At 33.1% G+C, this 23,060-nt stretch overlaps 2 protein-coding genes across 3 annotated transcripts in view; one reads left to right on the top strand and one right to left on the bottom strand.

Annotated features, from left to right (window-relative positions):
• The window catches only part of GRAMD1C (Protein Aster-C), a 66,917-nt gene that overhangs the window by 36,185 nt on the left and 7,672 nt on the right, over window positions 1-23,060 (bottom strand). The gene's annotated exons all lie outside the window — the stretch shown is intronic.
• On the top strand, window positions 9,638-17,398 carry MS3_00006673 (uncharacterized protein). Its single transcript, XM_051214877.1, has 2 exons — window positions 9,638-9,740; window positions 11,692-17,398. Exon 2 carries the CDS (start codon window positions 16,248-16,250, stop codon window positions 17,247-17,249), a length of 1,002 nt encoding a protein of 333 aa, XP_051068059.1. The 5' UTR covers window positions 9,638-9,740; window positions 11,692-16,247; the 3' UTR covers window positions 17,250-17,398.

Here is a 23,060-nt window from a genome sequence, read left to right as displayed (position 1 = left end):
GTTCATTGGTAGATGTGCATTGTATCGGATTCCCATATCAATATGAAACACCCGTCTAGTACTTTCTGATTTTCAAAATTTCAATTGTCGTACAGCAACTGAAACTTCAATATGTGAGTCAATAGGATACCGACCAATACGAACCGAACCATCGATGGAAATTGAGTTTATGCTGTGAGGACAAGCTGTACTTGGCCCTTCAATTGTTATTATTATTAATGGCGTAATATGAATGAGTATAAGAGCTACCTGGAAGAACTAAGTTTGGGTGTAGAATAAACTACTACAAGCGCAGATCCCAGTGGCAGTAGCAAATATTCAAAAGAGAACCTTGAATATTAAGGTAGAGAAAAGTTTCATGAGAGCAGCAGTTGACCACAGATCAAATGGTTCGTTTTAAGTGATCCGATAGATTAGAACAGAGATGAAGTGTTTAATATTGTCTATTTCCAAACTTTGTTCAGTATTGCACAATAATAATAAAAATGAATGGATATTCTGAATTTAATGATGAACACACAAACTGAATAATTCTAGTCGTTAACTATACAATTCAACATAGTACTTTCAACTTAAAATCTTTTAATACTATTCATTCAAATAATTTATTAGTTGAATTGGAAATATTTGTTCATTTTTAGAAAATACCATTTATTAAAAATAATATTGTGTAGACGTGTCATTATTTCATTAGAATTTGCTAAACAACAATTTATTACATCATAATCATATAAATAACATCGTATTTTTATTAATAAGAGATCATATAATAAAATACACATAAGATCCCGACTAAGCACATGAATCCGATTATTTACCAATGATTAAATTACAACATATGTATATTTAAAAAAGAAGGGAAAACAGTTGTCAATATTTTTGGTTTTATAGAGTGTTAATGAATTAATTATATATGTTATTTATTGTCCATAGGGATTGATCGGTGATCATAATAATAGGAACAGATTATGACCTTTACACTGTTAACAGTAATGATAACAATCAAAGGGTTTTTATCATACTTTATACTTTGATTTAGATGTTTATATTTATGATCTAATCTAAAAAAAAATGGTTAGTTTAATTAAGAAATAGAAATTCTATTTGTTCACTATGCCATAAAGTTATATACATACTGAATAGATAGAAATATATTCTTTAAACAAAACATTTACACAATGATTGTGTTATAATGCTTGATTTTCCTCGTCTACACGAATGAGACGCTAATTTGCCTTAGGTGAATATCTACACACGATACTCTCCAAGTGTCTATTCTGTAGAACTTCAACAGAATTCAGATCTAGAATACATGACTAGCCTAATTAGAACGTAAGTATATTCCCACAGCAAAAACCGACAACAATTACAATAGTAATAAGGCTAGGGAAGTATATAACTCATCTAATATCTGTCAGATCAGTCTAACTAAGCAAACAACCAATCATTATCATCCTCGCCCATACATCAGATTATTAGATAGTATGTCAACTAAAAAATCATTATAAGGTGAACGCTGATTATGTTGTCCAGAACAATATTAAAAGAATAGTATTTTGGCAATGTAGAATTATTTGAACAGTATGGTTTAATTGGGAAGCCAGGATCTGAGGTCTTCTGGGAAGCCTACGAATTATGAATACAATCTTACTTAAGTATACAATGAGACCGTCCCAAAACAAATAACATTAATATAAACATTGTTTTCAAGCATTTCCAACTCACTACAATGAAAAATAAGCCTTTCAAATGATTAATATTACTAACTTACGCCTGTTACACCTCGTGGAGGAGCATAGGCCACCCACCCACACTCTCCATCCAACCCTGCCTGGGAAATCCTTTCCAGTTGTTATTCATCCTTTTTACATCTGCTTCTATTTCCTGACGTGATGTGTTCTTTGACCTTTCGCTTTTCCGCTTCCCTTCAGGATTCCAAGCTAGGGCTTGCCTCGTGATACAGCTTGGTGATTTCCGTAATATATGACCTATCCATTTCCATCGTCTTTTTCTCATTTTCTCTTCATCTGGAAGCTGGTTTGTTCTCTCCCGTTGTTTATATTTCGATACCGCCATTATCTCACGTCATTAAGAATAGATGGATCATGGCTAGCACTGGAAATCAAGATGCGTCTTTTGACCTGTTTGGGACTTGTCAGCTGGATGTACCTGCACACCATTGCTAATATTCACACTAGGACTCGCACTCCGTACCTTTTGATTTATACACCAAACCCATAAAGCAGTCAGCTACCGAATTTAGATACCCAATAACGTTTTAAACAGGTGTAATTTCCGCATTATTATTATCAGAAAGAATTTGAGTTATCCCGTTGCTTGGGATTGGATCGGAATTCACTCCCCAATATTAACAAAGGGATACCTTAAACTATTATGATATAAACATCATACCCATTGAATACGTGAGTGGATTTTTGGAACCAGTAACTCTTTGAAACGAGAGACACTGAGTTGGAGTCCAGGAGCTAACATCAACACAGGGATATAGGTACAACTGGCTGACCAGTCTCAAATAGAATGAAACGCGTATCATAGTTTTCTGTAATAGCCACAACCCATATATACTAGATTGTGAGTAATATGAATAATAAATACGATAATTCACTATATTAATATACACGTGCTTGACAAAGCATATGCATATGTATATATAAACACAAATCTTATGACTGTTACAAATAGCGTCAATAAGGATAAAATTAAATGTCATTATTCAAAAATAACATAAATCAAAACTGACACAGTTGTAATAACTTATAAACAAATACTGACTTGTTTACACATTGTAGATTATTTGAAAAATATAATTATGGATTGATGACATAAGATGTAAAACAAAACAAACTAGTGTTACATGTCGTAATATATGCTCGTTAAAAAAACTTAAATTTCATGGAATGGATTTCATCAAAGACTGAAATCAAGAATAATTGTGAAACATGCAATACAGTTGATTTTTTTTATTTCTACTATGAGCGTACATCACCCATGCAGGAGTTTGACTAGGACCTTCAGGTCTCACAGTGTGAAGACCATACTATAACATCAATGGAGAGCTTCACAATTTCTTTTGAATGCACTATTACGTATCTCAAATTAAGACAGAAACGTTCTAAAAGTGAAATGATGGGGACTTGTAAGTCAAGTCGACAATTTTGTTGAAATTGTGTTGCTGAGAACCAATCAGAAACCGGATAGAGAAAAAACAAGTTTAACGCATACTATACTCCATTAAATATCTATACAAAACGTTAAATATTTACTATCCATGCTATCTGAAAGGAAAAATTGTTTATATGACAGATATGATAAACACTATAATTGAAAAGACGCAACTTAAGTTGAAAAGAGAGTTGCACAGCATTTCTAACTAACTACTACATCATAGTTATTCATAATGTAGTGTCCCTGTAAATAGTACACAAACTATGAGGAAAAGTATTAAAAGAGGTTTAAAAATTTATTGTTGAACTACAATATCAGACACATTCACTAATAATAATAAATCGATAAGTACAGTTTGCAAACTGTTTATCAAAGTGTAGAACGAGTACTTTATCGAGATAAGTCGATATTTACCCTTTAAAGTAGATATTAACAAACTCTAGCAAATATATGGCTGATGTCATACATACATTAGCCCATTGGAATTTGATATATGAAAAGAATTACAGAGATTCAATCAATTTCATTTCGATTGTTTTACTGCATTAAATAATAGTAATAATTATTATTATCATTATCAATACTAGGACAATGTTATAAAAAAATATTACCATTACTATTAGGAATATTATGAATATTAGTTTTCATTCCTACTCATAATTGTAATTCTGAGGATAAAAGAACGAAGAAATAAGAAGAATGGGACAGAGGCGAAATAAATGAGGAAAAAAGAATATTTATCCGATTGGAGGATTAGAGAAACGATGAGTTATATGATACAAAAGTATTTTATCTAATTAATAATTAGAAAAAAGTGAAGATCTACGGATGAATAAGGATAGTTTTTTTATTTGTGATCTATCAGTTTTTCTACAACTAATAGGACAAATTATCATAAGCACACTACACAACAAATAAATACATAATGATTGTTTAGTTTAAGCAGCAATATTACCATTATTAATAGAGGACAGAATACATTCATCAAACAGATAAGATTGTCAAAAGATGAAATCGCTTACCAAAACTTTTGACGAATAAAACATTATAAATGAGGAATAAACGACTGTTTATGAAGAAAAAATCACAAATCCATTCACTCTGTCCCTTAAAATATAAACAATATAACAATCGTCATTAATGGTAAACCGTGACATACTCCACTTTTTTATTGGATATATGCAATTTATTATTAGAAAGTGCTTATAGTGTATGGTTGATGGTCCGATTGAGGAGTCAATAGGTCGAGAGAAAAGTGACAAACAACAAATTAATCCAAGGTAGATAGACAGACACAGAGAAAATATAGGCATATTACATGGTTTGTGTAAATCAAAAACAATGACTGATAAAAAGAAATACTAACTGCGTAACACAATTGAACTGTTATGATCTTGGAATGGAACTCCTCGGCAGTCCGGACTTACAACCCTGGTACAGGAAATCTAACCATGGATCTTCGTTCTCGTGCATGAATACGTAATATCTAGACTGCCGGGGCAATGTTTAATGGTGTACATGTTGAAATCCAATTAGCTCACGATATTGAAAAAACTTCTTCCACTCCCTGTGGTGAATAACCACCTCACATCCGACATAACGGAACTTCACTGGTCACGGCTTCTCACAGGAACTCCAGGAATTAATGCAATCCATAAGCATTCTACAGTCTCCACAAAACCCTATGCTGATAAACTATCATTCAAAATAAATACTGAATATTGTTCCCATCTTGTTTTTAAAAATGTAGAATCATGTCTATTTAACGTATATGGAAAACAAACAAACATCATTTTTTGAAAGTCCGATAAATTATATTTATTAATATGATTAAATACGAGAATGGTGTACACAAACAAAAACACATTGCTTCAAAGCTAGAGCAAGAGTTATTTTTCTTTCAAAGAAATATATATCAGAAAACTTATTAATAAACTTACATTACTAGACAGTATTCCTGGTAAGATTCTGATTAGCCCAACAACTACACCCTTACCATCTAACATGCGTATACATAATAGAATGCTTTCCAACCAGGTTAATGATTTTCATAGTCAATATACATCGCTCAAAAATTAATTTATTATGCTAGCAATGAATTCGTTAATACACCCTAGCTCAAAATCTCTAACAATGAAGCAAATATATTCGCTCTCTATTTTCCTCTTGATCTTGAATACCAGCATCGCTTCATCCACACCTTTCCGCTCTCTCTTTTCGAACTATATTCCCAAAGTTTAGTTTTCTTTTATTGATCATTATTGCTGCGTCATTTTGATTATATTTCTCATTTTTATTTCGTTGTGCTCATGCGGTATGACAACTTCGCAGATTTGTGCGAAGTTCTATGTTATCTGTTTGTCACTGTGACACACCATATATAGAGAAAAACTACGGCTAAAAAATAAATAATTAGCATACGTTTTATAGAATTATTTGATTCTTCTCATGTTTTTTTTGAAATCTATAACATTAAAACTAAGCAATATACAAAGGACTCAATCTCAAGATAAAAGTACGTACACACACACATAAACACACGCAAAGGAAGGTAGATAGAATTTTTTTCCTCGAAAGCCAATTACCTGATAATATGGATGTCTACGACGGAAAGATGAATTTATTTTATGCGGTGACGATGGGGAGTAGACACTTTTATTAGGAGTAGTAGGAATAGGCGTGGGTTTTGTTGTTATTGTACTATTATTGTTATTGCTACAATTGTTCAATGTCCAAAACATGTCCTCTGTCCAATTTAGATCTCCATTCAATGGAACATGCATTAAACTTCGAGGATGACGTCGTTTAAATGGACTGGAACCTTTTGATGATGTCGAACGTAATGAAGAGTGATTTACTGGCATGGTCTAAAATATATACATTCATGTTAAACAGATGTGCATACGGACTTTTAATTCCAAAGTTGTAAACCACACAAAAGGTATCATGTGTTCATTTATTATTATCATCATTATTAAATTTATAGAAAAATCCGTATAAGAAGTTTGCTATGCTTAAACAAGTAGTGAACGGTTAATACGTTAATAGGAGGTTAGATACAAGTGAGAGGAGCCACTCTGAATCCCAGTACTGCTCAATGTGTTCACTCAACAAGACGTATTTGCAGTCGCAAGACGAATCAGCAATATATATATATATATTCTATTGATGGAAGCCTATATAAAGCTATGCTAGAGATTATTACTAATAATGATACTTGAGTACACAACTCTAAACCATAAACTGGTATCAACGTATATTACTTGACAGCGAAATCCTGACATACGATCTTTTTTATGATTGGTATTGACTTTAAAAGCGTAAAGAAATACAAATATCAAAATTTGAGTGTACCTAAAAAATCATTATTTTTATTGATGATATTATAATACCAGTAACTGCCATACTCCACTTATTTTTTCCTTTAAAATGGAATGAATTTTTTTTCACATTTCATGATGACATTATTTTTTCAATTACATCAGAAAAGTAATTGGCAAACACTACACAAGTTTCTTGCCAAAAAGAACATTTCTTCAATACTTTTAATAGTTATAGGTTTTAATTTTTCCTTTGATACATTAAAATATCCATAATTCTTAAACTATTTCCATAAAATACTCCAAAATAAAATTAGAAAATAATTTCTGGTGTATGCGCGTACGCAATATAAGAAGAATGATTATAACATGTACAAATATGTAGTGTCGACCTTTAAACATCATTGGGTTAATATAGGGTAGAAAGCAAACAAAATATAGATTCGACCTCTGGATGTCGAAACAGTTGTCCAGTGCTTCCTTGTTTTTAATGTATGTCTGGCTAAACTCAGCCCGTGATTCAAATATCAGCTGTTTGAAATTTGTTATTTTAAAAACTGTTCAGATTTGTAGGTTTCGATGAATTCCGTTTTTAACCACTTGGATTCAAACTTCTATTTAGTTTGAGTAAGCTAATAGTAGTAGTATCAAATAGCCTCCATACAATATGGCGCAAAGACTATAACTCCAATCTATTAAGTCGTACTTGCACATGTATATTATACGAGAATTAGATGACAATCAATATCCTGTGTTGAACGAAATCAATGAGTAATAAAATGAAATGATCAAACTAAGCCTTAAACATTCGCACTTACAAATAAATGATTGGAGGTTGAAAGCAAAAAGGAGACAGTCAAACAAAGATGTGGTATAAGTCGATGCCTGCTAATTTGAAACGTGTAAGTAAACGTAAACTATTTGGTTGAGATTCGTGTTTTAATTTGGATCAATGGTTGAAGTGTCATAATTTAAAATCAGTCCCGATTGACTAAATGTATCCGTCCTGTGTCTTACCCTAATTCTTGAATTTCAGCATTGTGTTATCATTTGTTTTCTGTGAATCGATTCCTTATTTTTGAAAACCACTGAATATTTCTAGAACCCTAAAATGACAGTCTATAGTTCCAAATACTTCAAATAAGCGCCATGGTTAAGAGTTATATGATGTTCGATTAACAATGAAACGTTTAGTTCCAGTTATATTAGAACCATCAAAGTACTGAAGTGAGTACTCAGTTGTCGGAGACAAAATATCAATCATTTTGAAGAAAAACGATTTGTAATACCATGGATAGATTTACACTATTTACCGACTAATCCAAGTATAATGTAGAAAATAATTTGAAAATATATATAATTGAATAAAAACAACTTTTGCTTAACTTTCATTCCATAATTAATGAACAAGTAGACAAAAATAGAACATTGCAGGTGGTTAGAAATAGTTGACAGGAAAGCCTGGACCTAGGTTTATGTTACTTCGCACTCATCAGCAATGTGTACCTGGAATCTTAAGAAGATTGATTCACCTTATAGGATTTAAAGAATTAGTTGTCATAAATGTCTTACCATAATTTACAACAGAGACATAAGAAATATAAGTGAGTGAAACTATATTTTCTTCAATAAAAAAGGTAACCAAGATTACTGTCAATCATGAAAAACTAGAACTAAGAATGATATCGGCAAACAAAACGGTATAGAATAATACTTCTGTATCTACATTGATAATTTCATTAGATTGAGTAGACATACAGACCAATTCTAATATATGATTACTTTTATCGTATAAATGATTCAACACTAATGGAGTATATCATTATATGACTTAGTTTATTAACACAAACCAATAAAATAATGTTGAAACACAGCAAGAGCAACAAGGTTTCCAGAATAACATGAATTTGTTATTCTGTTTCAGCTTTTCATGAGCTGCATACAAACTAAAATAACAAATTTAACAGTTGAATTCATAAGTCGATCAAAGCTAGACTATCATCGAAAAACCTGAAGCACTGGACAACCATTTCGTTCTAGTATGGGACTCCTCAGCAATGCGCATCCACGATCCCTCACTCAGGACTCAAACCGAAGACGTGCAGTCTCACGCGCGAACGCTTAACCTCTAGACCACTGGGCCAGTGTTAATATCTAACTTCAACCGATTCATGATCTTGCGTAACCCTTCATCCATTGTCTAAGATGGATAACTATCTTACACCCGACACGGATTGCACTCCATAGGTTACGCCTTGTCACTAGAAATCCATCATGAAGCTAATCACTAGTGAGCACATGATTATAATCAGAATGAGAATTTTGTGGAGATTGTAGTAATTAATTATTAACAAACCTGTCCCCTAACCTTTTTATTTCTATTTTATATTATTTTATTGTCTATTGATATCAATCTTTTACATAATCTTAACGATGTTTACATATTTGTTTATTTTATCATGTTGAGGGATTACTTAATCACTTATTAATTTCATTATATTTACGTAAACTCTTTTATTATGATTATTATTACTGGTAACTATAACATCTATTCTACCCTGCATTATTACTTCTCAACATAAATACACATAGATCTCAGATATGTTTATTCATATACTTTGTATCGCTATGCTTATGGTTACTACGATTTCGAATACGTTTCGAACATTTATCTAAACTTCACAGATTAAAGTATGTTAACATATATATATTAATAATCCTGATTGTAGGTAGTATGCGACTAATGAGAAACGGTGAATATAAAATAATAAGTTTATCTTATTCTGCAAATTTTATTGTTTTTACTCTGTTTTCAATTTATCAATAGATTTGGTTGTATAAAATAAAATGATAATTGAGAAATATTTATCTTATGGGATATATTATTTATACTATAATATAATTGTCACACACACTAACCTGGATAAGGACTAAATCATTTCATAGTTCATCATATATGTAGGAGTGTGAAATAAAAAAGTGGTAATACTCGAGATTAGAAATATTATATACACTATGTGATTATATTTGATGTGAAAACACACACATATATAGATACATATATATGTGTGCATATATATAAACGTATGATAACTTTGCATTGATCAATTCAGATATAAAAATGACATATCATTTGTACTCACTCACTCACTCACACACACATAGATATATGCACATAATACGTATACACTCAATACAGTTGTGCATTTTATTATGAATAAAACTAATTAAACCGTAAGTAAACCTTAGAAATTAATTAACTATTCGATGAGATTAATAATTTATGTCAGATTACTTAGATATACAAACGTGATTATTAACATTAGTTTTGGTAATTTGAATCAAATTACACTAGTCGATATTACAGAAATTATTATTATTTGTAAACCAACTATATTAATTGTATCCAACATAGATACACGTATGTGTACGCATAAAACAATCATACCTATACAATATGAGTGCATAAGTCAGATATCGTATAGGAGTAATATAAAGTAGACATATTAGTTCTGATGACCAATAAGATAAGAAAGTGCATGTAAATGAATAAAAAAAAGAAAGATAATAAACCAATAATGATATGATAAACAGAACTAAGAACTGATTGGTCGTTTTATGACCATTTTAATGCTACATTTATCACATAATAATGACCGGATATTTTATGGATAAATGCTAATTTGATCTACAGAGATATTCGACTTAAACGGATACTAATTGTGCTTCTTGAAATTCGCTCAACTGAGGTTTATGTATCCTCCTTCATGACCAAATTATTAGTTTACTCATTTGAATCGTTTCTGTATTTTACCTATCGACTGAACATTCATAAAAAATTCATTACAAAACATAAGTTATGAGTTAGAAAACATGTATTCACAAGGGAATAATTACAAACAAATTGTATCTTTAACGAAATAAAGAAGGAGAACAAGGTAGTTTGACATCAGCTCTGAAATATGTATAAAATATACCATGAACATTAATTTTAAACCACTGTTTGAATGTTGAAAGATCATAGGATTTCGGTAATTATATCAGTAACAAATATTTCGATAAGCAAAGATAGATGGTGGCTAGCAGTGAGATCCAGGACGAACGTTTCATTCTATTTGGAACTCATCAGCTGGATATGCCTGCTTCCAGAGTTTATATTCACCCCGGGACTCGAACCCAGTACCATCCACTTCAAACGCCATCGCTTTATCCACTTAGCTTCTCAGCCCTGATCACCACTAGCTTATGCAATAATGGCGAAGTTTGAATTTATTTGGCATTGTTTATTTGAATCTTCACATCGATGTTTAGGACTGCAATTGATTAATCTCTTACTGGCATATGTGCATCCTGTGAGGATTGTCTAGATATTGCCTTAAGTCACAAGCATTATAAGCAAAGATGGATGGAATTAGATTATCTTTTTCCATCCATTTGAAAATGGAGGAACTAACAGTAGAGAAATATTTCAGAGGAATGACAATGTAAGCACAATACACCCATTGAGTAAAAACAAGAAAGATTGGTTCAGCGAAGAGTTCTCTTTTCAGCGAATTCATTTTCAAAACTGTACAGTCGCAAATCTATATACTTATTTTTCAAGATGATAATAATTACAATGATAATGATAATAAACTTCTGTTAGACATGGTTTGTTTTCAAATTTGGGTGTGAGATTTACTGCTGGGTGACATTTATTAGATTTCTTTAGATGATTCAAATCATATTTGTCACAAATGATAAAAATATCATCTACGTACCTTTTACACAAGTGGAAGTTATTGATAGTTGTTTTAAGTTGGTTGATTTCTAGACTGGCCATGAAGCAATTTTGTTCATACTCTTCTTCCTTTACAGCCATCTGCTTCCCCTTCCATCTTCTTAAACCTTCTATCCCCAACTGGTTAATTTCTGTTTCTATGATTTCCCTGATTACATTTCATCTCAATGTCAACATTTTATCTTATCATACTGAGCCATACAATGATAATTTCCCTATCTATCTTTATGATGAATATTTAAGCCCTTAACAATCAAACTACCATAAGTTGCCCTGATTAAAAAATTTTGTAATACCTTTGTTTATTTTACCTCATTGTTACCATGCCTAACAGAAGTTTAATATCATTATCAATGTAATTATTATCATCCTGAAAAATACGTATATATAATTGCGATTTTACAGTTTTGAAAATGAATTCACCGAAAAAGAACTCTTCGCTGAACCAATCTTTCTTATTGAATGACGATGTCCCAACACAAGCTTTTTAACAGAAACTTCAGTCAAATCACACACTTATTGTATTCAGTTCTCTCACTTTACAAGGATTAAATAAAATATAACAGGGTGATTTAAATTCCTTTATGGGTTCTTCTCTTTCAGTTATAACAGAAATCTATAAGATACATGGGAAAAATGTATATGCTTTTGTAAAGTTTACGCAAGAGGAAAATATCAACTTACACAACAGGTAATATAGACGCAAGTTATTTAGAATTAACAGACTGTAAGGTAGTCATGTCTCGTAAATACATTGTCAGAAAGACAAAGAATTAGTGGTCAGTGAGAAACTAAGTGATTTTCTGAAAACGGGAAATCGATTTAACACATTATGTGACCCTGGCGACAAAAGTGATTGACTAAAAATAGTAAGAAAGTAAGTAGAGATTGAATTAGACAAATAGATTTTGAAACATATTTTAAGAAACAGCGAAAAGAAATAAAGTTTTGCGATACTGCATATTGAAAACTGAGATAACCAAAGTACAATTTCTACAACCGTATCTATATGAATACAGAAATTGAGTTTCAACCTTCTAACGTCGATATGACTTTAATGAGAAGGTTCAATAGGAGGAAAGTATGTGCCTGACTATAACACCCAATAAATATAGCATAAACATATGTTCATTGTTTCATTTGAAATCAAAGTCCCCCTAGGAAGTATCATGGGTATGTCAACAATCTAACTGTCTTTTACCAGGTAGCTTATACTGTTGTAAAATTCGTGAGATCGCAGATTGAGTCTAATCAATATGGGAAACCCATCAAATGAACTGTTGGGATACTTGGCGTAGAATGCTTCATTATACTCTCTCTTCATCACTGTCTGTTTTAAGTCCCCCAAAAGGTGTGACTTAACAAATTCTACACAATAAATGCAAACGCTTACTTTTTATTATTTTAACTAAACTATAAGACGAAATTCGCTAGTCAACCTGCATGCAACATTAATACTTTTAATCTCTAACAAAAATTTAAAGCGAGGTTTATATAACAGGACGTATTAGGCGCAGCATTTAACGAGTAAATCATGGGTTTTAGTCTAAATTCACGTGTTTTAATTTACACTGCTTAGCTTCGCTTGAATTTTCAGAAAAACATGTGAGGTAACCGATACACGTATGACTCAGGTTCTAAATAGTTTATAGCTGATTGAGGGTCAGTGATACTACGTTTCCGCTCAAAGCGAATTAGGTAGAGAGGGGTTCCAATATGCTACTTTATCAGTCGATGACCAAGTGCTTTATCCACTAAGTCACCACCTCCTACACAGTATGCAGTAATGAATATACATCGTATCGACACAATACAAAACAATAAAATGATAGGAATCGACTTAACAATTTCACCACAAAACTCATTTAAACTAGAACGACTACATATAAATTATGAGCTCAAATTTTATGGTTTCAAAATTAAACAGGTTATTTTTATTAATATTGAAAAGCAAGCAGAGGATTATCAAAACAACTTGTCTTCGATATTTTCTATTAGTTTTTGCAGATGGAATAAAATATAACAGATTTAATAAATAACAAAACATAACGAATATCTCTCGCTGTATGAATGCAAATAAATAGATAAATGAAATAGATGAAATTTCGTAATACATCTCATTGCATCAACAATAAACATAATAATTCACTAGTAAGATATCGCGCTGACTAAGTAGATACAATATGAGAAAAACAAATAGCCGTAAATGCTCTGTATGATATTCTGAATTTAGTCCTGGAATTAACTTTTTGCTGAAATAATAATGTACTACTCACAAGTAAAAAAGCTACTTATAATTAAAAAGCGGAAAAATTAGCGTAAAGTAGACATTACAGTGACGTGTAATGTCATGCTTTCAATAGATCAAGAATGATAAAATTAAAAAAAACAGGATTGACATTTTCCGATCCGATGATTCGCATCAGGTACAAACATACTACCAGAATATAACACAAAAGCGATACTCAACAGTATACTTATGACTGCAGTGCATTTCAAAGCTGAAAACTAACTATAACAACTAGGGGAGGAAACTTTCAGGAGAACAATAGTAGTAATAATAATAATAACACGCAACTGTATGATAAAGTGACACAGTTAAGATAAATTGAACGAGATGAGTTGAAAGTAATGGACGGGTAAAATAAGATTATGTAGAGGGTAGAACTGGCAAATAAAATATTACCAAGTACCGCTTTTGTATACACACGATAGGTTGGAGTGATACTTGACATTAGTAGTATTTAGAGAGAATTCATAAAAATATGATAGATATTTTTCCATTTTAATTAACAGACAATGAAAAGTTAAATTATACCCATATGATTTGGCAAGTTTTCTTTTAGTGCATTTTTGTTACAGTTGTTATAGGAAGTGTTATTGGTCAGATATATGCAGTTGATTCTTTCCAAAAAAAGAACTAACATGGTTTGAGTTATACAAACTGAAGAATATAATACTTGCATATTCAATCAGTCATTATTAACATAGAGTCTGGCAAAGACACGTATTGGCCAAAGTTGTCATACTACATAAACACAATAAAATGAAACTAACAAGATAAATTGTCGAAATAATTGAGATAATGAAGTTAGAACAAAAATAAAAACAAGACTAAATATTAGGAATAAAACTAAAAAAAACCCAGAATGGACGGGACATTCAAGATCGAGAGGAAAATAAAAATGAATACATCTGGACAATTGTGAACGATTCTAAGCCATGTCAACCAAAGTTTGTTGTCACTGATTAGTCGAAGTACTTGGTTTTCACAAAATTGGATCATAGTTTTGAAAACCTACACTGTTCCACAACTTCGATTTCAGATAGTAAACAACAGTCCTTACTTTTTTGCAATGAGTACATAAATCGGATTTTTAAAGAACATTTGGTCAATATTATTAAACTTTACGAGTTCACATTCACTTGGTATTGTTTTGCTTGCATCTTCCCATTGAGGTTTAAGACTGCAATTGATCAGTCTGTTATTGGCATATGTGCATACTGTGCGTATTCCTCAATATTGAAGCGAATGTTACTGGGTTCGAGTCCCAGAGTGAACATCAACTCGGAGATGCAGGTACATCCAGCTGACGAATCCCAAATAGGACGAAACGCGCGTCTTGGATTCCACTGCTAGCCACTATCCATCTTTGTTTACGAGTTCACCTTTGATCTAAAAGTAATCTCCGATCAGTTTGATAGAGAGGATGTGTAAAAATCAAAGCAGAACCATTTTACGAAAAATGAACAATAACAACGGATAAATAAACTAAAGAGAAAGGAAACAATATTTAGTAGGAAAAAATAGACATTGCGGAAAGGAAGGAAATGCATACTCAAGCACAATATTATTTATTAGTAAAGTTATTGATTTTACATAAAACACTGGATATAAGTATATGTACGCAAGGAAATAAAATGAAGGAAACGCTATATAGCATATGACGATATTAAAAGAAAGTGACCTATATTCTAAAACACTGATAAATATATATGCATTTTCTTTTAAAAGTTAACAACCCTTCTCAATGCAATTCCAAAATATTAAACGATTAGTTGAATGTTATTTAGTTTAAATAAAAGCTGGAAATTTCTACATAAATTATATTTTATTCCTGCATCCAAAATGTTTTAGAATGTATTACAAAAGCTATTCGGTATTTGCTGTTAATGTGGTAGGAACACCTAAGTGATTTGTGTGTGAGGTATTGATAATAGTAAGCATAAGATAACTATGTTTTGAAATCATTTCTAAGGCAGATTAGGTAAATACTTCAGTTGAAAATGGATCCTTAATAACACAAATATATTGAATACGTGACCAGTGAAAAAGATAAGAGCCAATAACTAATCAGTTGATCAGGAATAGATCATAATACATGGAATCTACTTTTGACAAACACACTGCACCAGAAGTATATATATATATATATATATATATATATATATATATATATATATATATATATATATATATATATATAAGCCAATTTTATGTCGATCTGAACCTTAGAGCGCCGATAGAATTTTATGGATTAAGATGCACTGTGATTACTAGCCTAAGTAACTCGATAACGCTTCACTATGTTTAGACAGTAGCTGGAATAATGCAAGAAACGGACTGCCTTCTGATAAAGAGAGCCAATCAGAAGAATCCTAGTGAGAAAGTCAATCGATGGCAGTCAGAAGTGACCTAAAGGATAAGTGCTAAGAAATTGACAAATTTCCTAAGGATTAGAGTGGCATATATATGAATGAGTATTTGTGCATTTTATTCGGTAGTCCAATACACTTTCTCACTCACTCTTGTGTTCTCACTCAAGTAGTCAGCTGGGGGTTAGCGCGTAGTACACCATGTATCAGCATCAGATTCTGGACACCGCCCGTCACAACTCCTTCAATCACTTTGTATTCCATTTGATCAATTTATTTAATTTGATCTTCAGATTATTCACCATATGATCACCACAAATCAATTAATGATAAAGCAACTCCATAACAAGCCGATGGACTGGAAAGAAGGACACCTCGTCAAGATTCCAAAGAAAGGAGATCTGAGCAAATGTGAAAACTACAGAGGCATAACACTACTGTCAATACCAGGGAAAGTCTTCAACATATTGTTGCTGAACCGGATGAAGGATGCAGTAGACGCCCAACTTCGAGATCAACAAGCTGGATTCCGTAAGGATCGGTCGTGCACAGACCAAATTGCAACACTACGGATCATCGTCGGACAATCAGTTGAGTGGAACTCATCACTATACATCAACTTCATTGATTATGAAAAGGCATTCGACAGTGTAGATAGGAGGACATTATGGAAACTTCTTCGACACTACGGAGTTCCTCAGAAGATTGTCAATATTATACGGAACTCATACGACGGACTACAGTGCAAGGTCGTGCATGGAGGACAGCTGACAGATGCATTCCAAGTAAGGACCGGTGTCAGACAAGGCTGTTTACTCTCTCCCTTCCTCTTTCTTCTGGTGGTCGACTGGATTATGAAAACCTCGACATCTGAAGGAAAACACGGCATACAATGGACAGCTCAGAACCAATTAGACGATCTGGACTTCGCAGATGACCTAGCCCTCCTATCGCGTACACACGAACAGATGCAGATAAAGACAGTCAATGTAGCAGCAGTCTCTGCATCAGTAGGCCTCAGTATACACAAAGGGAAAACCAAGGTCCTTGAATTCAAAGCGGAGAACAGCAATCCAATCACTCTTGATGGCGAAACTCTGGAAGATGTAGAATCCTTCACATACCTAGGAAGCATCGTCGATGGACAAGGAGGTTCAGATGCAGACGTAAAGGCGAGGATCGGCAAAGCAAGGGTCGCATTCCTACAATTGAAGAACATATGGAACTCAAAACAACTTTCAACCAATATCAAAGTGAGAATCTTCAATACGAACGTCAAGGCAGTTAGTTCTACTGTATGGAGCTGAAACTTGGAGAACTACAACAACCACAATCAAGAAAGTACAAGTATTTATAAATAGCTGTCTACGCAAGATACTCAACATCCATTGGCCGGATACCATCAGCAATAGCCTTCTGTGGGAGAGAACAAACCAACTTCCAGCTGAAGAAGAAATTAGGAAAAGACGATGGAAATGGATAGGACATACATTATGTAAATCGTCAAACTGCATCACGAGGCAAGCCCTAACTTGGAATCCTGAAGGGAAGCGAAAAAGAGGAAGGCCAAAGAACACATTGCGTCGGATAATAGAAGCAGATATGAAAAGGATGAATTACAACTGGAAGGAGCTAGAAAGGATTGCCCAGGACAGGGTTGGATGGAGAATGCTGGTGAGCGGCCTATGCTCCTTCACGAGGAGTAACAGGCGTAAGTAAGTAAGTAAGTAACTCCATAACAAAGTGTACACTAATAAATAAATCATGAAGTGTAATATTGTGGCATGATTGTTGTTCATGGTCGGACGATAAAAGAACCACCAATTACAAACTCTTAATTCACCTCACCAAGAATACTTATAAACATATAAGTTGTCAAAATGACTTGGATAATCTAATCTGTTTCATTCACATAATTCCCTATTTTTGGGTTTAAAAAGACAGAATGTAATGAGTTTACTATTTTGTTGCTTACAGTCGTCAACTATATACCAACCAATCAATTTAGTGAAATCAAAATTACTTTTGGTAAATATTAACATATTTATGCGTTAAGAATTGATTTGTTCACAGGAGTCCTAATATCAGTAAAGTAATAATAATGGTAATAAAAGTAGCAGTGTAGTGGTAATAAATATCACTAATGATTACGGTAAATGTTTTCATAGTTTCCTAATAATTACCATTGCATTTAGAAAACAAACATAATTGAAATGATTCTTCAAATATAATTTCATATGAATAAAAAAACACAATGTCTTCACAAAAGAATTCTTTCTTTTTTTTATTTTTCATTGATCAAATACAATCTTATCCATCATGTTGGCTATTCCCACCCCACCCCCCTTCACATGATATACATAGTTTTACAGGTAAAACAAAAAAGACAAACAGTGAAATTTAGCATGAACAAATCATTTTGTTTTTCAGTTTTATAAATCAATAAAAAGAGTTTCACAATATAAAAAACAATAATAAAAAGTTAAATGTTAGTTCAATTGATGACTTATAAGAATACTTATTTCACAGTTATTTAACGTGCAATGATAAGAATAATTTTCAGTTAAGTTAATGAATTATTTTTAAAGCAATACACAGATATACTTGGTATTATTTGGCTTGTATCTTCGCATTGAGGTTTAAGACTGCAATTGATCAGTCTGTGGCTATCAGGACTCAGTAGCTAAGTGGATAACGCGATGACGTTTGAAGCGAATGATAATGGGTTCGAGTCCCAGAGTGAACATCAACTCGTAGATGCAGGCACATCCAGCTGACGAGTCCCAAATAGGACGAAACGCGCATCCTGTATTCCACTGCTAGCCACTATCCATCATTGCTTACAAAAATACACAGATATTTGCAAAAAAGTCCTATATTGAGAAATTACTTACGTAAACTTTAGATAAACATTTATATTTCTCATTTTATATAAACTAGTTCTGGTTATTGTCTAAAAGTATGCATATTGTGTTTAGACTTATATTTTGTTTTGAATTTCATTAAATCTAATGTATTTTCTTAAAGTTACAAATACAGAAGAATATGATAATTTATTTAGGCGTATTTTGTGAACAAACACTTCAAGGTTGAGTCAAAACAAAATGAGAGATTATATATATATATATATATATATATATATATATATATATATATATATATATATATATATATATAGTTACAGAATCTAAAAATAAGATAATACTAACATGTTATGAAAAATAATTTTTTTCCAAAAAAGGTTTAAGATGACCCACTATTTCATGAATCTGAAATAAATGTTTACCAAGAGGTAGTAAGATATGAACAGTTTGTTCTGAATAAGCCTAAACAAAAAACCTTTTTGTAAATATTTATTTTCTAAATTGGAAAAAGGATTAGTTTACAGTTAAATTTTACAAGGTCAAATGTCTGTGTAACACATTGAGACAAAGCCATGTATATAGCCACGGAGAATGAAAATTAAAGACCATCATTTAGCTTTTGATTCAAGTAGGTTGTTACTGATGAAAATCACTTACATGTAGCACAAGTTTTATAGATCTAAATGTATCTATTTATCAATGTATAGGTATGATATGTAGAGTGATTTGCAGTGAATTGAACTTGTCAAATACTGTATTATTTTTTCTGAATGTATATATGTTTGGTATGTCTGAGAAATCCTATAAATTATAACCATTGATACTATTAAATCCACTCCATCTATTGCTCAGCTGTTAAATGATAAATAAACAATGCAGTTGAAAAACTACAATTTAGCAATATTCTTATTTAAAAAGATGATCTGTACATACTGAATAACTAACTGTTCAAATAAATAAGGGAGTTCTAGTGAGAAGCCATGACCAGTGGAGTTCAACCAGGTCTGTTGTGAGATATCAGCTCACTGAAGACAATGGTATACGGTAGCGCAACTTCGTGGATTGGTTGAAGCTAGACATTAACACCACAGGATGCCGGCTCAGTGGTCAAGTTGGTTAAGCGCTTAGCGCGAGACTGATAGGTCTGTTAATGACCTCCCTTCATACGTAAATAATTTAAGACATTAAAGAGGAAGAAGGTATTTGTAAAATCTCACCGAATGAATACGTAGTAATTCCAAAGTTTTCGCCTGGCAATCTGGTCTAAGCTTTTTCTAGGAAATTCAGATTATGCTCTAGTATGAGCGCGTATTTGTCTGCGTCTTACTGGACGTAGGAAAGACGCTGCAAGGAAACTTCTTAGGGGCCTACTTAATGATAGTCAAGCTAAGAGTATATTTCAGGAACAACTAGGAAAACAGTTAGGCAGCCATGTAAGTGATGCCCACCCCGATGCAGCATGGAATGATATCCGAAAAGCTGTGAAAACAGCAATGGTATCTGTTAGTACGGTAAGCCATAAGGTCAGGGAGAAATACTGGATCTCAGCAGCATCGACCGCACTGATAGATGCCCGAAAACTCATCCTATCTGGCTCTGAGCATGACGAAGAGTGGAATCAGCATAGGCGCAGGTTGATAAGAAGCCTATGCAATGGTCCCGTATAGTGGTGGGTAGCGAAAGCAAAAGACATGGAAAAGACAGAGGAAAAAAGCTACAGGAAATCTGAAGTGAGGGAGAGCAACAGGCCCTGACAGGTTTTCCCCTGAGATTTCTAAGGAGAGCGATCCAGTATTAGTAGTGAGATTGACTGGGGTCTTAGGTAGAATCTGAGAACTGGACGTAATCCCATCTGACTGGTCTCAATCACTAAGTGTGCCACTTTATAAGAAAGGAAAAAAATCAATTTGACTATCAGTGTCTAAAATAATGACTTCAATAATACTTCGACGCCTTACCAAAGTTCGTGAAGAGCAGACTAGAGAAAGCCAGGCTGGTTTACGACCTGGACGTGGAGGTATAGACCAGATATTCACACTACGTCAGGTCCTAGAACATAGACACACATTCAGACGTCCCGCAATAGTATTATTTCTCGACCTTAGGGCGGCATTCGACTCTGTTGATCGTGAGGTTCTTTGGCAGTGTTTGTCACTGAAAGGAGTACCAAGGAAGAACATTAACCTTATAAAGGCTCTCTACTCGAACACAACTGACCGAATGAGAGCTTATGGTGAACTGTCATCAGAATTGATTACATCAAGTGGTGTTCGTCAGGGCTGTCCACTCTCTCCATTATTGTTTAAATTTGTCGTTGATGTGCTTTTAGAGATGACACTTTCCTCATCTGAATTTCCAAGAGTTGAACTTTTACCAGGAGATTTACTTTTTGACTTAGAATATGCCGATGACATAGTCCTATTTAATGAAGATGCTGACAAAATGCAGAGTATTCTGACCACTCTAAGCAACAATGCAAGCATGTTCGGGATGCGATTCTCCCCCTCGAAATGCGAAATCTTGCTTCAGGATTGGGTTGCATCGACACCCGAACTAGTGATAGGGAATGAAGTAGTTGAGCCTGTCGACCGCTTCACTTATCTTGGAAGTCTCATCAACCCTTGTGGTCTGGTGTGTGACGAAATCTCAGCACAGATACAGAAGGCTCGACTAGCTTTTACCAACTTGCGTCATTTATGGCGTAGGCGAGATATCCGTCTACCAGCCAAAGGATGGGTTTAATGCACAGCAGTTCGTTCTACCTCACTCTATGGCAGTGAAACATGGCCGGTAAGAGTAGAGGATATTCGTAGGTTACTAGTATTCGATCATACGTGTCTTCGAAACATTGCTCGTATATCTTGGGGCCATCAAGTAAGTAACTCAGTTGTTAGGAAACGGGTACTAGGTAAGGATGGCAAATCAATTGATGTAGTAGTAAAACTGCATCAGTTAAGATGGCTGGAACATGTGTTACGTGTGCCCAACGACCGACTGCCCCGACGTGCGATGTTTTCTGGTGTAGGAGCAGGTTCGAAGAAAACTAGGGGAGGCTAAACCGAAACATGGCACAAATCCATGAAGTCACTGACAAGTGGACTGAGCCATGTTGGTAGGTATAAACTACCTGGTTGGGATCCGCGAGACGATAGCAACCGATGGTTAGAGACCTTGAATGACAAAGCTCAAAATCGTTTGCAATGGCGCAGGTGCATCCACTCTTTGTGTTCTCCCAAATTCTAATCTTCTGAATTTGTCATGTCCCTTTTTTCTCTCTTTCCAAATTTATTTCACTGTATTATACTCCTTGAATAACATCTTCAAACCCTAATCTTTCCGATTACTGCTTATACTCTTACTACCTCTACCACTGCGGGATTTGAATCGGCAACTGCATCTCTGTGCTAATGTGATATGACAACTCAAACTGATGTACGTACTTACGAAGTTCTACGTTGTTACTGACTGACTTTTCCAGGAAATATAATGAAACAACAAAATTATCGAATATAAATACGTACATAGTTCTCCGGTCAATTTTGTACTAAATAGGTCATCCAATCGACATTAACAATGTTCAAAGTAGGTATTTGCTATAGTGTGTAAGAGACATGTTAATATAACAGATTGTGTATATTCGCAAGTGGATCTGAAGTGTGAGAAATTTCATTCATTACATATTGCCTCTGGTCGGTGAATTCTCAAGAAAATATACAAATTTTATATATGATATGAATCAAATATGTCACAGCATGTATAAAATGAAGACAAATAAACAGAATAAAAATGAAGGTATAGATGTTTGTGTTATTTTTATTGTTCCAGTTAATTGTTTAATATATTCAGATAAAACAACTACTTAGAACAGTTGAATGTAATTGTTTTTATTAAGATAATAAGTAATAAATAAGATGGAATAAGAAGTTCAGGTTTATTTATTAATTATTAGTTGCTATGGGACAGCTAATTGTATTCCATCTCCTATTAATACTATTTGAATTTGTCCATATGTGTAGGCCTTAAGCTGCTAGTCCTTCTTTGGAAGAATTAAAATTTTTTTGGACGATTCTTGTGCCACTGAAATCAATATTGAATTTATCATTGTTAAATATGAGTAATAGAATAAGATAGAATACTGATTAGATCTTATTTATATACTACTTATAATATGTTAAGTTTACTACAACCTTAATAGTTCTTCAAACATGAGTGAATAAACGTCATGGCTGTAACTTATGTCCATTGAAATTACAC

The sequence above is a fragment of the Schistosoma haematobium genome, chromosome 2, assembly GCF_000699445.3.
Source record: "Schistosoma haematobium chromosome 2, whole genome shotgun sequence".
NCBI classification, from domain to species: Eukaryota; Metazoa; Platyhelminthes; class Trematoda; order Strigeidida; family Schistosomatidae; genus Schistosoma; species Schistosoma haematobium.
The sequence above is the reverse complement of the archived record's forward strand: the minus strand, read 5'-3'. Positions and strand labels throughout refer to the sequence as shown.

Coding starts and splice junctions, on each gene's coding strand:
- MS3_00006673 (XM_051214877.1), top strand. CDS start 16,248: ATGATCACCACAAATCAATTAATGATAAAGCAACTCCATAACAAGCCG.